The sequence below is a fragment of the Phyllostomus hastatus genome, unplaced genomic scaffold (assembly GCF_019186645.2).
Source record: "Phyllostomus hastatus isolate PE091 unplaced genomic scaffold, TTU_PhHast_1.1 phas_scaffold_216, whole genome shotgun sequence".
In the NCBI taxonomy this organism is placed as follows: domain Eukaryota; kingdom Metazoa; phylum Chordata; class Mammalia; order Chiroptera; family Phyllostomidae; genus Phyllostomus; species Phyllostomus hastatus.
The window spans coordinates 21,767,048-21,781,798 of NW_025334018.1; the positions used below are offsets into that span (position 1 = coordinate 21,767,048).

The following is a 14,751-nucleotide window of genomic DNA, read 5'->3' on the forward strand; positions in this document are numbered from 1 at the left end:
TTCTGTTTTCCTGCCTTTGGAATCACCGGCACATTTTTACCGTGTGAGTGAAAATAACTGGGAAAGCCGAATTCTCCGTGTGGGGGAGATCCCCCCGTGTAAGTGATACGCCTTCTACCCGAAGGGCGAACGGGCCTCTCGCAGCGCTCAGTGTGTCCGGAGAGGGCGCGCACGGTGCTGTTAGGGCCGGGCTTCGGCTTCCCGTAGGGAGACTGTGACTCAGACCCTTCGGCGTCTTCCGCCTGCTGCTCAGTTACCCGTGCTGTTGGCGTTTAGTTTCAGAAAGCCTTGCTTTGCAAAATGGTCTTTAACAGCTCTCCACCACTCCTGTCCTGTGTTTTTATTTTATATTACTTTTCATCCGGGATACGTTTAAGTCGGGTCCTCGGTAACCATTCTCCGCAATTCAATTTCTTTTTGCCCAAGATCCGTTGAATTCCAGTCACTGCCTCCTCGCGAAAGGTTAACCCAATATTTCATGTTGCACTTTCTACGTAGGCCACGTAAAGGAAAAGTCACTGTGATAAGCAGCCAATAAATTGTATTCAGAATGTTTATTCTCAAAAGTTACATTACTCTGCCGAAGCAGATCAACATAATCATTTGTCACAATATGGATTGCGGAAGTGAAAACTAAAACAAACGCCGCCGTCTTGCTGGCGCGCCACCGGCTTTTCTCTTTCTCCTTCTGTGGCCTTGAAACGCCGGCCACAGAAACCGCCTTTCACAGTGTCAGCTTTTTCTTGACCAGTTTGAGATGATATGAGATTAGTAATGGTTCAAGGTTAAGTAACTAGACAGAAAGAAACGGCATTTATTTTATAAGAAAATGTTTTCATTTTTTGTATAAAATGGGATTGATTATATTTCCAATGTTGGCAGTTATTAATTAATAGGTTGCTTTGGCATTTTGTCGTAAGCAGTGAACCATTTAAAACCTGTGGCTCCACTGTATGTCTGTCATCTACAGATCTCAGCTGAAGAATTAGCATGCCCATCGTCACAGGGCTCACTGAGACTAACTGTCACTTATACGGGATGATAAAGTCAGTCCCAGGGGTGTGTCACAGTGGGTACAGTATGCAGTGAAGCCCGCCGAAAGGAGGTTTTTGTGCTTACGGTTTTTGGTGACACCTTTATGGACCAATCATTTTCATCCCACCCAGTTCCCCCACCGTGTGAAGTGTGGGGTTCGCGAGCAGTCCTCCCCGGGCCACCGCAGCCTCAGCCGGACGCCGGGGCCCCGGGCGCCCCATGCCCCTGCGGCACTCACCGGGGGGATCTGCCCCCACACTGCGCTGGGGGTCTGGGGGTCTGGGGGTCTGGGGGTCTGGGGCTGGGGCAGGAGGGACTTCCAGCTGACCACGTTTCAGTCGGTTTTTCTTGACCACGTGTACAGATTTTCACCGGCTGTGTGCATCTGGCTGGGGAGTTGATCTAGAGGTCCCTGCAGCAACATTCGGGAGGTGACGCTGGCGGTTCTGTGTAAAAACCAGCTCAGGTCGGGCCGTGGGTGTTCTTCTTGTCACTCGGATGCCGCGTGATGCTATTTACACAGGTAGTTGAAGCTTTTTCTTTTAGTGTACAGCTCACGCTGTCCTAGTAAAACACAGACGCCACCTACGCGTGTGTTCGAAGACAAGCCCAGCACTCAGAACTGCGTTCCGACCCAGTGCCCCCGAGTGTTAACTCAGAGATACCCGGCCGGTGCCTTAACCCGCCCGCATGTATCTCCTTGCCCAAAACTTGGCGATAGTAGTAGCTGATGCAAGTTAAATTACATATGCACGTGAAGGCAGTTTGTGCATTCTGAAAACTTACAGTGAGGAGGATTGTTGTCGGTAGTTTAAATCAAGTCTGGAATAAAGTGTCTCTTTCCTCACTGCGCTCTCACCCGAGACTACCAAGTGCAAGGTCTGTGTGAAAGGGTCCTCCCGTCGGAGTTCGTGTGATTTTTTAAATTGTTTGTATTACCATCAATAAGTATTCTTACAAAATCAGTTGGGATATCAGTTAATCCACGATTACCCGTGGTAAGTTTATGGTGGAATCACAGTAGAAAACGGTGATAACGCCACTTACAGTGCAGGTCTTCGGGTGTGCAGGTAGATGTTAGAATGAAAAGTTGGATATTTTAATGCCCCACATTCACTTGTGTTTCATACATTGTTTATCCCATCTCCAGAGCATCCTGGCTCTAAACCCTCGAACGCAGACTCACGCGGCCCTGCGTTCCACCTCGGCCAAGAAGATCGACAAGAAGCATTGGAAAAGAAACCCCGATAAGAACTGCTTTGTAAGTACCACCAGTGCACGATTTCACACTGAAAAATTACTCCATTCTACACATGGACAGCTGGATTTTACATATGCTTAGTAATACAGTTATGCATGTGTAAAATACAGCTATTATTTCTTTTAAATATTTTGCATTAGAAGAACCTCAAAGTGTGCTGCATTTTACTGTTTAAAAATGTATTGAAACAGTTAAACATCACATGAATTTAGTTTGGTGCCCCAAGTTCTTTTCTTAAAAATCTATAAAGGTTCTGTCAGAATGGTTTTGTGTGATGACAGAAGAGGCTCCACACTGCAGACACAGTTCAGCGGGGGAGGGTAATCTGGTGCGTGGGCACTGTCGCAAAGTGTGACGGGGGGACACGTGCGTGCGAGTGTTCCTGTGAGCGTGTCAGGGTGTGCCCCGGTGAGGGGCCGCAGCAGAGACCCCCGGGACCGCTGGGTGCCAGAGCCAGGTTTCACTGGGCCCCTGAGGTGACCCCCAGGGCAGGGCTACCAGATGGTCAGCTAGGGTGCAGTGCAGCCTGGGAGGACACATTTAAAACACGGTCTTCGGGGCCATCAGTCTTTAAATTTGCAAATCAATTTTCTTTGAACCCGATTTCCCAAAATTAACTTCCCTGACAGCAAAATACGGGAGGCCTTGGTTTTATGGCCCTCACCTCCCCACCTAACAGGACGGTCCTTTCGGCAGAGTGTCCCCCGCCCTCATCACACCAAGCTTGCCAAGCCCCGTCCCCGCCCCGCCCCCCTCCCTGGGATCATTGCCGTGGCCTCCAGACGGTCTCCATGCTTCTGCCATTTCCTGGTGGGGTCTTCCCTTTTTGCAGACAGAGGGAGTTCCGTGCGGGGACTGGTCACAGGCTCTTGTTAATGACACGTCTGCGGGGCCCTTTCCAAATGCCCGCACTCGGAACCTGTCTGCGACTTCCCAGCCGGCTCAGTTTCCTCCGCGCACTGGTCAGGGCAGCGTGGCCGCCGCCCCTCCCGCGCCGCCGCTGGGCTGCCCTGCTCCTCTCTCTCCATGGCCTTCCTCAGTGACCTGCTCTGGGCTCCACTCACTGAATTGCTTGTGGTCTGTCTGTTCCCGCTAGAGTAGCAAGTCCAGGAGGGCAGGGGAGGCTGTATTGTGTCCCATTGTCTGTGCCCCCGGCTTCTAGAACAGCTGGTGCTCACCAAGGGTCTGTGGGGGGATGCATGAATGGGGGTCACCCTTCTGGGACACTCTTTCTGTACTAGACCGAGGGGTGCAGACGAGAAACTGGCGTGCCGTTCCCTGGGGACCTTTGCTTATTGCATTTGATTCTCATCACGATGGAACAGACAACTCAGATTCGTTTCCCTGTTTTGCTGGTGAGGAAGACGATGTTGAAATTGCCCCGTGATTACTTAAGCTCGTTAAAATTACTTAGTGTGGCAGTGAGATCTAGAATCCTGGTCATATGACCCTAGTGTGTCCTTTCTGGTATAACCCGTGGTGGCCTCCTTAGAAAAGACAAATAAGTCTTGGCTGGTGTGGCTCAGTGGATTGAGTGCCGACCTGTGAACCAAAGGGTCGCTGGTTTGATTCCCAGTCAGGGCACATGTCTGGGTTGCAGGCCAGGTCCTTAGTAGGGAGCCTGTGAGAGGCAACCACACATTGATGTTTCTCTCCCTCTTTTTCTCTCTCCCTTCCCCGTGTCTAAAAAAAAGAAAATCTTTTTTTTTTAAAGAAGAGACAAATAAGATTATGACTAGTAGTAATCTTAAATCATTGTTGAAGACCACCAACCAGGGAGGAACTTTTTCAGCCAACTCCATGACCCCCAGAAATAAAGATTTGTTTGTTTATATTTTCTTTGATTTTTTAAAAATACCTCCTTCGTTTCGGCGTTACAGTTTCCTGTTTGGGCTTGGGTCAGGAACCACCGGCCCAGCACCCTTCGAGCGCCCGCCCCGGGCTTGCCGGCCATGCTCCTTCGCGGTCCTGGCAAAGGTGTGCTTGAGTCCCTGCTCCGTTCTGCCCTGCTGTCTGCGTTTCTTTCTCCTTCCCGCCTCCGTCCCCGAAGGAACCACAGCCCAGGCCCTGCGCTGCATGCCACTCGCAGATGAATAAACTCTGCAGAGACGTTGTCTGGAATGGTCTAATAAAACAGACACAAATAGGGTTTTAATACTTACATAAGATGATAGGCGTCTTCATTGAGGAAAGGCATCTGTCTGACCTGTAAAAGTGCCCTTACGAAGGGCAGTTCTGAATTTTTTTACCCAGGGATGGTTTCCCCTGGCAATTTTAATCCATCCTAGTGCTAATTGGAAATTCTGAATTCAGTAGGGGATTTAAGCTGGCAAGTGTGTTTATACTGGTTAATGAAGCACGAAACAGTTATTTCCAGTATCTTTTAAGCAGGTGTTCTGTAACTACTGTTTATTTTTGCCATTTTTGAAAATGTTGAACTGTCCTAATTACATAAATATTTTACACTCATTTCCCATTAGCAATTTTTTAAAAAAGAATTTTATTTATTTAGAGAGAGGGGGAAAAAGGTACGGGGGGAAAAAAGGAGAGAAACGTCTGTGTGAGGTAGAAATATCAGTTGCCTCTTGCATGTGCCCCCCCAGGGACCAGGCCCCAAACCCAGCATTCCCTAACTGGGATTCGAACCTGTGACCCTTTGCCTTGCACGATGATGTCCACCCACATGAGCCCTGCCGGCCAGGGCATCCCATCAGCAATTTCTGAAGACTAGAGAACCTTTACGGATCGGAAAACGTCCTGGGTGAAAATGAAAAGGAAGGCAGTTCACGACAGCCAGTTATTCAACACAGTTTTCAGAATTTTACCTAATTTGTTCTTAACACTCGGCACTTAGTAGGAGCGCACATTAAAAAAAATAATAATAGTAATAAAAATAAGAATAAACTAAATGGTGGAACTAGAGGTTGAACCCACAAAATCTGGCTCCAGAGCTTTTTAAGTGGAACTTCCTAAATAAGTAAATAAAAAGGAATCATGGACTCGCTTCCTGGCAGACAGTGTTAATGACCCAGGGTCGTGTAGGTTCGGTACATCCTCCCCGTGGGAGCGTCCCGGTCTCTCTCGCTCACGCCTCTGTCCCTGCCTTCATTGCCTGTTTGCCGTGGACCGGGCAGTGGCGTAGACGCCACTCTCAAACTGCAGCGAAGGAGAACAGGATATGGGCCTTGCAAAGAAGTCCTCACGTTCCTTTGCAAAAGGCAGAAACGGCCATAGATAATAACAGTGCTTTTTGGAAAGACAAACCGGGGAGGCGTTTGCATCACTAACGTGAGTCAGCCAGATTTGCCTCACGCTGACTCAGCCTGGCTCTGAGTGCGAAGACGGATTTAAGGAGGAGCGAGGGGAGCAGGGACTCTGGGCCGCTGTGGCAGAGGGCTGGGGGACAGACGGGGTGACCAGGGCACTGGGGATGGAGGAGGGGCGGCAGGCCCGAATCTGCGTAGGACGCGTCTTAGTCTGCTCGGCTGCTCCGCTGCCCTAACAAACATCGCACAGACCGAGTGGCTTAGACAGCAGACAGGTGTTTCTCAGCTCTGGAGGCTGGAGGCCCCAGACCAAGGCGCTGGCAGACCTGGGGTCTGCTGAGGGCCCCCCCCCACCCCCGCCAGTGCACAGATGGCCATCTTCTTGCTGCGTCCTCACTCACGTGACGGAAGGGGCAGGAGCACTCCCTGGTCCTCCTCTGTGAGGGCACCAGCCCCACTCATGAGGACTCGGTCCCCACCACCCAGCCACCTCCTAGAGGGCCCCTTTCAAATACCACCACAGCGGGGGGCAGGATTTCAACATACGAGTTTTGGGGTGACATGCACATTCAGTCCATAGCAGGAGTGACTTGGGAGTTGACTTCGTGTGTGCAGCGAGGTGTTTATGGGATCCGTGGAGAGAAATAGTGAATTCCGCTGGGGGTCGTCCTGACGTCCTCTTTCATCATAAAAGCTGCAGCTCGGCGAAGGGCCAGGGCTGGAGGCGGAAAGCTCGGAGCCCGGGCGTGTCCGTGCGCTGTTAGAAGCCTGAGGGCAGAGCTGCCCAGGGAGGGAGAGGCTGTAGGCTGGAAGAGAGCCGAGGTTGGGGGGGGTGGGACCTTCGGGCGAAGGTTGGGGAGAGGCGGTGAGGCACTGGCCTTGGGGGAACAGGGTCAGGGGAACCGAAAGCAAGACTCAGCAGTCGAGATGCAGAGCAAGGACAGATGTGGAACCGGGGGAGAGGAGCACTGTCTTTCCTTCTGCCTCAGGCTCCATCCAGTGCGGTTCGGCCCGACGCTGATCACGTGGGCAGGCGGGGACCACGGGCAGGGCAGAGCACCGCACAGGCGGGGTGCGGGCCGGTGGGGCTGAGAGCGACCTGAGGACCACTCTGTGGGGTTAGCTGACACCCCGAGGGGCGCAGCGGGTGAGTCCCGACAGGTGGGGGGCGGTCAGTGTGTTTTTCCACCGACGCGTGTTTTCCAAATGTGGTTATTCTCCTGACTTTGGAACTTACCCTGAGAGTTTGCCTTCTTGGTTGAGCACAGTTTTCTTCTCGAGTTTACAGGACTGTTAAGGGATGAAATCCCCATGGTCAGTGAGTTACCCGTTGATTGACTTCATTCAGAAGGTGAAGGTTCCTGGCTGGAACCCAGTCGCTTGGTTCTGTGACACTGGACCCCCAGCGTAGACCCTAACACTGGTGCACATCAAGTTAGAAACTCGGACGCTTACTGTTAAGCTCCAAAGTGAAATGAACTTTTGACCATATTCACAGTAAGAAAGCAATGCCTGTTCTGCCCCAGCCGCTTCTTATACTGTATTTTTTTAAAATATTTTATTTATTTAGTTTTAGAGAAAGGGGAAGGGAAGGAGAAGGAGAGGGAGAGAAACATCTGTATGTGGTTGCCTCTCACACACCCTCTACTGGGGGCACAACTTGGCTTGCAACCCAAGTATGTGCCCTGCCTGGGAATCGAACTGGTGACCCTTTGGTTTGCAGGCCGGTGCTCAATCCACTGAGCCACACCAGCCAGGGCTCTCATACCATATTTTAAAGCAGCTTTTCAAGTTTGAGCCTGCTTGTCTGATCGACGACAAGAGCTTTTGTTTCAAAAATAGACTCGATGTCTGAAGGAGTTTCTGAAATTTAAAAAAAAAAACAGAAAAAAAAAACCCCCACCAAGTTTCTTTGTCACTTAATGCCGTCCTTACAAGGTAAAAAGTCCATTATTTGTGTGGAGAATACAGTTATCAGTCGAAAACACAGGCAAGCAGGAAAGAGAACTTTCTTTTCCTGTGACTGAACTTAAGTTCTCTTTGGCGCGGCTCTGGGTAGAAGCTCAGTCACTGCCACCCTCAGGGTCCTCTCTTCCCTGTTGTCGCCCACCCCTGCCGCCCCTTACTTTATGACTTACGGAGCACAGGGGTTTGCTAGAAATCTGGCTCAGACAGCTCCGTTAGTTACCAGATGTCAGTGCAAGACCCCAGGTGTGCCGGCCACTGCGAAGAGTGGTGGGGAAGGGGCACAGGCCGGTCTGTCCCTGACAGCTCCCCATCCTGCTCGTGGGCCCATCCATTCACCCCTGTCCGGTCCCTGGGAGTTGTGGCGCAGGCCTGTGACCTGGCCTCAGGACGGAGAGGTCAGTATTAAACAGGATTAAAGATGGAAATACAAAGGAAGGAGGGAGAGGAGAAGAAGAGGGGTCCCACTCGAGTGGACAGCAGACGTTGGGAAGAGTTCAAGGAGGGCGCATGTCGATCCTGGGGTGGGACACAGTTTTGGTGCTGAGCGGCCGGAGTGGAGTGGGGCAGGGCAGGGGACGTACCGAGACGGGCCCCGAGAGGTCAGCGGAAGACGGCACAAGCCGCGGTCGCAGTGATGGGGACGGGGTGAGGCCAATCGTGATGTGCACTGGGAGGGTCCGCGTTCCGGCTCTCTCACTGGGCGGAGGGCAGCGTCAGGAAGGAAGCACACTCAGGGTTGGCCACACACGGCAGGGTTTGAAAGCGTGTTTTCTTGGTGCTTCTCTCCATCCTTCGCACGGTGTTGTCAGAGCTGATTCTCCAGGCAGAAACACGTAATACAACGGTAACTGACCTACAGGAAGGAGAGCGGTTCACTCCGGATTTCCTGAGGCTGCCACCAGAAAGCTTCGCTTTAATTATTTATTTCGGTCCGATCACAACTTTCTTCACATTCACGGGACACACAGATGACACTCGTTTGTAATTGTCAGCTGTCATGACTTTACTTTGCTCTCCTTTAGTTTGAAAGTCTTGTAACAGTTAAGTGGTGTCTCTGTTTTCTTTCTCTTCTTAAACCGACTTTATTGTTGATTAGAATGGCATGTGGTTGTCTCATCAGGGTTTCATTTGGGCTGGGGCCAGCTTTCTTCGAAGTGAGGCATGTTTTATTTAGCCTTACTAGCAAAGGAGAGAACACTTTCCCCTTAAAGCCAGCTTCCTTGTCCTTGCTGGCGGGTTTGTATGGAGGATGACAGTGACACCGAAAGGGCTGGCCGACCAGAGATCCACTCTCCGGGCAGAGATTCTGCAGCAGGAAGGCTGGCTCGGAGTGAGCTCCAGCGGCAAACTGATTGGGTTCAATGATTGGTTTCTGCCATTTACTGGCGGCGTGACCTCGAGCGAGTCCCTTAATCTCTTCCTGCCTCCATTTTCTCTTCTGTAAAATGACGGTAATAATAGCATCTACCTGATACAGTTGTTCTTAGGAATAATTGAGTCAATTTGCCTGCTCTGCTTGAAACAGTGCCTGGCTCTCCGTGTGCTTCTCCGTGAGTGCCGTTACCTCTCCTTACGGCCTTGATGGGCTGGTGCTTCCAGGGCTGTTTCTGTCCGCACCTGCGCAGGTGTGTTCTGGCCGTGGCTGCCGAGGGCAGCAACTGGGCACGGAGGGGCCTGGGGAGGTCACGAGCAGGAAGATGTTAAGGGTGATAATGGAAAACAGAGCAGCACTCACTTTGTTGCTCAGAAATTTCCTGGCAGCCAAGTGTGTCTGTGTGTGTGTGTGTGTGCACGAGAGAGAGAGAGAGAGAGAGAGAGAGACTAGATTTTTTGAGCACTTCCTACTATATGCATAAAGTTGGAATGAATGAATGAACGAATGAATGATCTTCCTGTGAATTTTCTTTTTTCTTTTTTTGGCACATTCTCCTTTCTCCACAAAGCTTCAGTGCGGTGCGCGGGTCTGGCCCAGTTTCGGCCCCGCCCACAGGTCTGCCTTGCCTCGGAGACTCCGCCCTGGGGAGCCCTGCAGGAGCCACAGTGCGGACGGGACACACGCTCCTCTCCTATTCTCTCCTGACGCCTGACAAGGCGGTGTCTCTTTAGAGAAGAAGTTGTTTACATAGCTTACATATTAGTCCAAGGATATTGAGAAGGGCCCCCAAGAAGTGGGAAAAAATGGATGCAATTTGTTTGCACAGAAATTCTTTGCAGAGGCATAAACATTGCACTGGAGTTGTATGATGTGTTGTGGGTCAGTAAGTGCTGTATAATGAAGCAGGTGTGTGATAAGACAATGGCTCTAAAAGCAGAACATGTGTGTATTAAAAGATATTAATGAAACATATTACCGTATTTGCAAATAAGAAATATCTTTGCATATGGGGAAACAGAACACCCTGAACAAAGGAAATCAGCTAAATTGTCTTTAGCGCCTGATGGTGTATTTTTTACCTTTGCAAAACATTTATTCGGTGCTCACAGCAAAGGAGCGTGCGAGTTTCTCCCTGTTTTCCGAATGGGCGTCCGATGGGCGGACAGCTGTCTCTCTAATCGCTCCCCTATTCAAACACTAATCGGTGGGACCCACGTGGAACGCTAGACGCCTGAATAGGTAGACAATGGCAGCGGCGTTTTTAATCACGGTGCCATTCGAGCACTAATCGGAGTCACGATTCAGGGACGTCAGAGGGAGCACTTTGACATCTGATCCTTTGAACCGACTGACTCCCGCGCAGGCCCTCCTCCCCGAGCCCCCTCGGCGGACCGACTCCCCTCGGTGAAGGGCGGCCATCCCCAGTGCGGGAGGTCTCCCGTTAGAGGCCGCGGCAGCGACTGGGGGTTGAGGGGCTTTTCTTTCCGCGGGGATGGGGGTCGGCTGCAGCCTCCCCCAGCTGAGGCCGTCCGTGCTGCGTGTGTGCTCTGAGCGTCAGGGACCGCAGAGGGACGCCCCGAAAGGCCCCCGCTGTGGTCACTCACGCCCGTGGGCTGAGCCTGAGCAGAGACGCGGGGCTCCACTCGCAGGGTCCCCCCCTCCCCAGGCGGGGCTGTGGATTGAAGGTGACGGGGGCTTCCATGCAGCCCAGCCGGGATCAGCACAGCCTAGCTGCGGGACGTTTTCTGTTTCCTCTAAACCAGGATGATTTCTTGTTCCCTCCCTTGAGTTGGTTTGACAGTAATAAAAAAAACTGTGTTGTCCCCTCTCTGCGTGGTCATGCTTTGGCCCCGTAGTCCTTACTAAGACAGAAGGGCGTCTTTCCTTGTTTCTCTCAGGGTTTTAAATATCTATTCAGATTTTACTAACCTCTCCTCCAGACATTTCATGTGGTTGGTCCAGCCAACATCACCTGTTTAGCATTCGCAGATGGAATCAGCGGTCACAATTTCAACGTCAGCGTTTAAAGATGTAGCTCCAAATGTCTGTATCTCTGTACCTTTACACCTCTATCGTCGGTCATCCATCTATCTATTTTTATAATGTATGTAAAGGAGGCAAAAAACCCTTTTCCTCTCTCCTGTTATGTTCAGGAACTGAGGCCTGTAAATTAAGCTGGCAATACCCATTACCAAAAGCAAAGGTGTACCCATTTTATTTGATATCAGTATTGGACTGTGATGTGCACAGAGGCCTCCATAGAAAGGAAGCAAGGACCCAAAGAGGCACGTAGACCCGTGGGCTTATGTGCCACTTTGACAAAGAGCGGCAAACCGTGAAGAAGCAAGAAGGTGGAGGAAAGGGGCCTTGGGGGTGGCAGAAGCGAGAAGGCGGAGGAAAAGGGCCTCGGGGATGGCGGACTGTGGGGAAGGCAAGCGGGGGAACCCGTGGGCGAGGAGGACGGCCAGTCAGTGCATCTCCGCACTGACCGTCTGTCTGTGGTGCTACCCATGGTTCTTTGGGTGCAGGATCCGGGTCAGCGGAACACGGTCACGAGGGGAAGTTTCCTCGAGCTTTGGGGCACGTGGGGGCAGGGCCCAGAGCTTTTGCTGCATTTGCATTTCCTTAATTGCTTTCAGTTCCGAATGATCTCCGTGACCCATATTTGGGGGCAGCATATTCTGATTCCGTTTATAAGCAACCTCTTAGGATTGAATGCTTCATATTTTTTATGTTCCTTAGTTACAGGGCTCCTTTCTGGCAAAGACATATTTATCGTAAATTCTGACATATTTGAGGGTGCCTGCCCCTACATCCACAAGTGCCCAGGCGTGGGCCCTTGGATCTGTCTCCAAGGATCAGGAAAGAGTGAACCAGCGGAAGGAGCCCGGGCGCCGACGAGGCAGGGGCAGGCGTGGACGGAAAGCTGCCGGGTTACTCGTGGCTTCTCGCGAAGAGGGTTTCACAAGTTGTGTGTGGAGAGTCAACGCTGGTATTGAAATACAGTCTCCTTTTTTTTTTTTTTTTGTTTTTTTTTTGGGGTCTTTACCTACCTAAGGGAAGTTGCAAATATAGACAACGAAAAAAGTCCCAAGGAGCACAGTGGCGCATGTCAAATTCTAGCACGTTAGAAAAAGGTGTTTTATTTTGGGGGACTATGTTAAAATTATAATCACCAAGATATAATCAGGCAAGTTTTCCTGGGTTTGCCCAAACTGGATAATTTTTTCCCGAAGGAACTTATTTTTAACAGAGTGCTCTAAATACGCTCGGCAGCGAGACACGCCTGACAGACCGGTGCCTCGCAGTGGTGGCGTTGCCGTCTCGCAGCCACGTGAGGCAGGAACTTTAAGAAAAGTATCTTCCTACTCATTAAAAAATAAAGACACGCTTTAGTAACGGGAATCAACATCAACAAAGGTACACGTGGCGGACCAGTGAGATTCAGTAAGGTTGGAAACAGTGCCGACACGCTGAAAGCAGTGATGTCGGTGGCGGAGACTTCTTCGTGCTGAGGCTGTCCATCGTATCTGAATGTTTCGATGGCCTTTCGGTTTGTTTAACCCGATGCTGGCATCAGGGAAGAACCTAGAAAGAGCGCATGCCCTGAGAAATCATTGGGAACTCCTGTGCACGTACTATCGGGTTGACTCTTCCAGACTAGACTGTCTTCCTTTGAGGATCTCAAAACAGTAGCCATTGGTCTTACCGCCTTGGGCGGGTATGTCTGTGGTAGGAGTCATGGTTCTGCCTTTCCTTCAGGAGAAAATACATAAAAAGCATCAGCATTTTTTTCTAACAGTTACTTTAACTGTTTATTCAACTTCTCTCGAGGGGTCTCCTCTGACCCATGTGTTGTTTAGAAGGGCATCGTCCAGTTATGTGCATGCCTTTCGTGATTTTTCCAGTGTCTTTCCATTACTTGATCTGGGTTAATTCCACCGTGGTCAGAGTGCAGGAGTTCTGTATTTTCTCTTTTTAATCTGTTGAGATGTGTCTTTGTCTTTTTAAAATTTTACTTTTGTGTATTCTATTACAATTGCCCCATTTTTTTTCCCTCTTTGCCCTCCTCTACCCCGGCCCCCTCCCCGACCCCGCCCTCCCGCCCGCCCCCTGCTCCCACAATCCATCCTTGCACCGTTGTCCACGTCAAGGGGTCATTCATACATGTTCTTTGACTAGCCCCTGCCCTTCTATCCACCATCCTCCCCACCCCTCTGTCCTCCGGCAGCTGTCTGTCCCCTGTTCCGTGTCTCCGGTTCCGTTTTGCTCATTAGTTTATGCTGTTTGTCAGAACCCTCTTACAGGTGAGGTCACGTGATACTTGTCTTTCACGGACTGGCCTACTTCACTTAGCATGATGTTCTTCAGTTCCATCCATGGGCTACAGACATGTGAAAAGATGTTCAGTCACTAGCCATCAGAGAGATGCAAGTTAAACTCAAACAGGGAGCTATCACCTCACACCTGTCCGAGTGGCAATCATCAGTAAATCGACAAACAGCAAGTGCTGGCGAGGACGCGGAGGAAAGGGAACCCTAGCGCCCTGTCGGTGGGAATGCAGACTGGTGCAGCCACTGTGGAACACAGTGCGGCATTTCTTGAAAAAATTAAAAATGGAACTGCCTTTGAACCCAGCAATTCTGTTGCTGGGAATATACTTGACGAGTCCCAAATCACCAGTTCAAAAGAACCCGTGCACCCCTACGTTCACAGCAGCACTATTTACAACAGGCATGAGCTGGGAACGGCCTAAGTGCCCATCAGTAATGAGGGGATCAAAACATGGTGGTGCATTCGCACGTGGAATACTACACAGCAGAAAGAAAGGAGGGGCTCCCACCCTCTGTGACAGCGTGGGTGCTGAGATGTGTCTTACGGCCCGGAAGGCCTATCTCGGGGAATGTTCCCTGTGAGCTTGAAAACACGGCTGTGCTGCTGTGCTGCTCGTGTCCTGCTGTCGTCGACGCAGCACCGCATAGGTGCCCGTCGCGTCCAGTTCATTGATGTAATAACGGTGCAGTTCAACTATGTCATTACCGATTTTCTGCCTGCTTGATCTGCCTGCGAGGGGAGTGTCGAAGCCTCCAGCCCTGGCAGCAGATTCAGCTCTTTCCTTTTGCTGTTCTATCAGTTTGATGCGCTGAGGCCAGGCACAGGCACAGCAAGGACCGTTGTGCAATGCCCTTTTATTCTTCTGATGAGTCTCTCCGTCAAGGTAATGAATGCATCCATCACTGGACATATTTACCTTTTTGTGTGAGAATGTGTTATGTTCTCTCAGCAGATTTCAATTACACATTGCAGAATTATCAACCATACTCACCACGTTATGAATTAGGTCCTCGGCCGTTTCTCATCTCGTGACTGGAAGTGTGCACCCTGTACCAGCCTCCCTGCACCCCCGCCCCCAGCCTCTGGCAGCCGCGACTCTACACCGTTGCTATGAGCTCAACCTTTTTATTTTTAAGATTCCACATGTAAGCGATACCATGTGGTATTTGTCTTTTTCTGACTGGCTTATTTCACTTTCCATAATGCCCTCCAGGCTCACCATGTTGTTGCAAATGACAAGCTATCTTTTTTTTTAAAAAAGCTTGAATAATATTCCACTGTATATCTGTACAACATTTTCTTTATTCATCCGTACATGGACACTTAGGTTGTTTCCATTGCTTGGCTCTCAGGAATAAAGCTGCAGTGAGCACAGGGGTGCAGCTGTCCCTTCAGGATGAGGATTTTGTCCCTTTGGCGGTCACCCCCGTGGGGATTGCTGGGCAGTGGCCCCGTCAGCTCTGTTCCGACCCACATCCTCACGGCCGAGATGCACACTTGGCAATAGTAGA

The 14,751-nt window shown here is 50.7% G+C and overlaps 1 protein-coding gene across 3 annotated transcripts in view; it reads left to right on the top strand.

Moving 5' to 3' along the window:
- Positions 1-14,751, top strand: part of DPYD (dihydropyrimidine dehydrogenase) — a 461,487-nt gene that overhangs the window by 24,225 nt on the left and 422,511 nt on the right. For 2 of the 3 annotated variants that reach the window (XM_045816671.1, XM_045816673.1), the window contains exon 2: positions 2,186-2,296. In XM_045816671.1, coding sequence (XP_045672627.1) covers positions 2,186-2,296 — 111 coding nt within the window. Of the gene's footprint in view, positions 1-1,399; positions 1,559-2,185; positions 2,297-14,751 lie in introns of all 3 variants that reach the window. The other variant, XM_045816672.1, reaches the window with a different exon arrangement.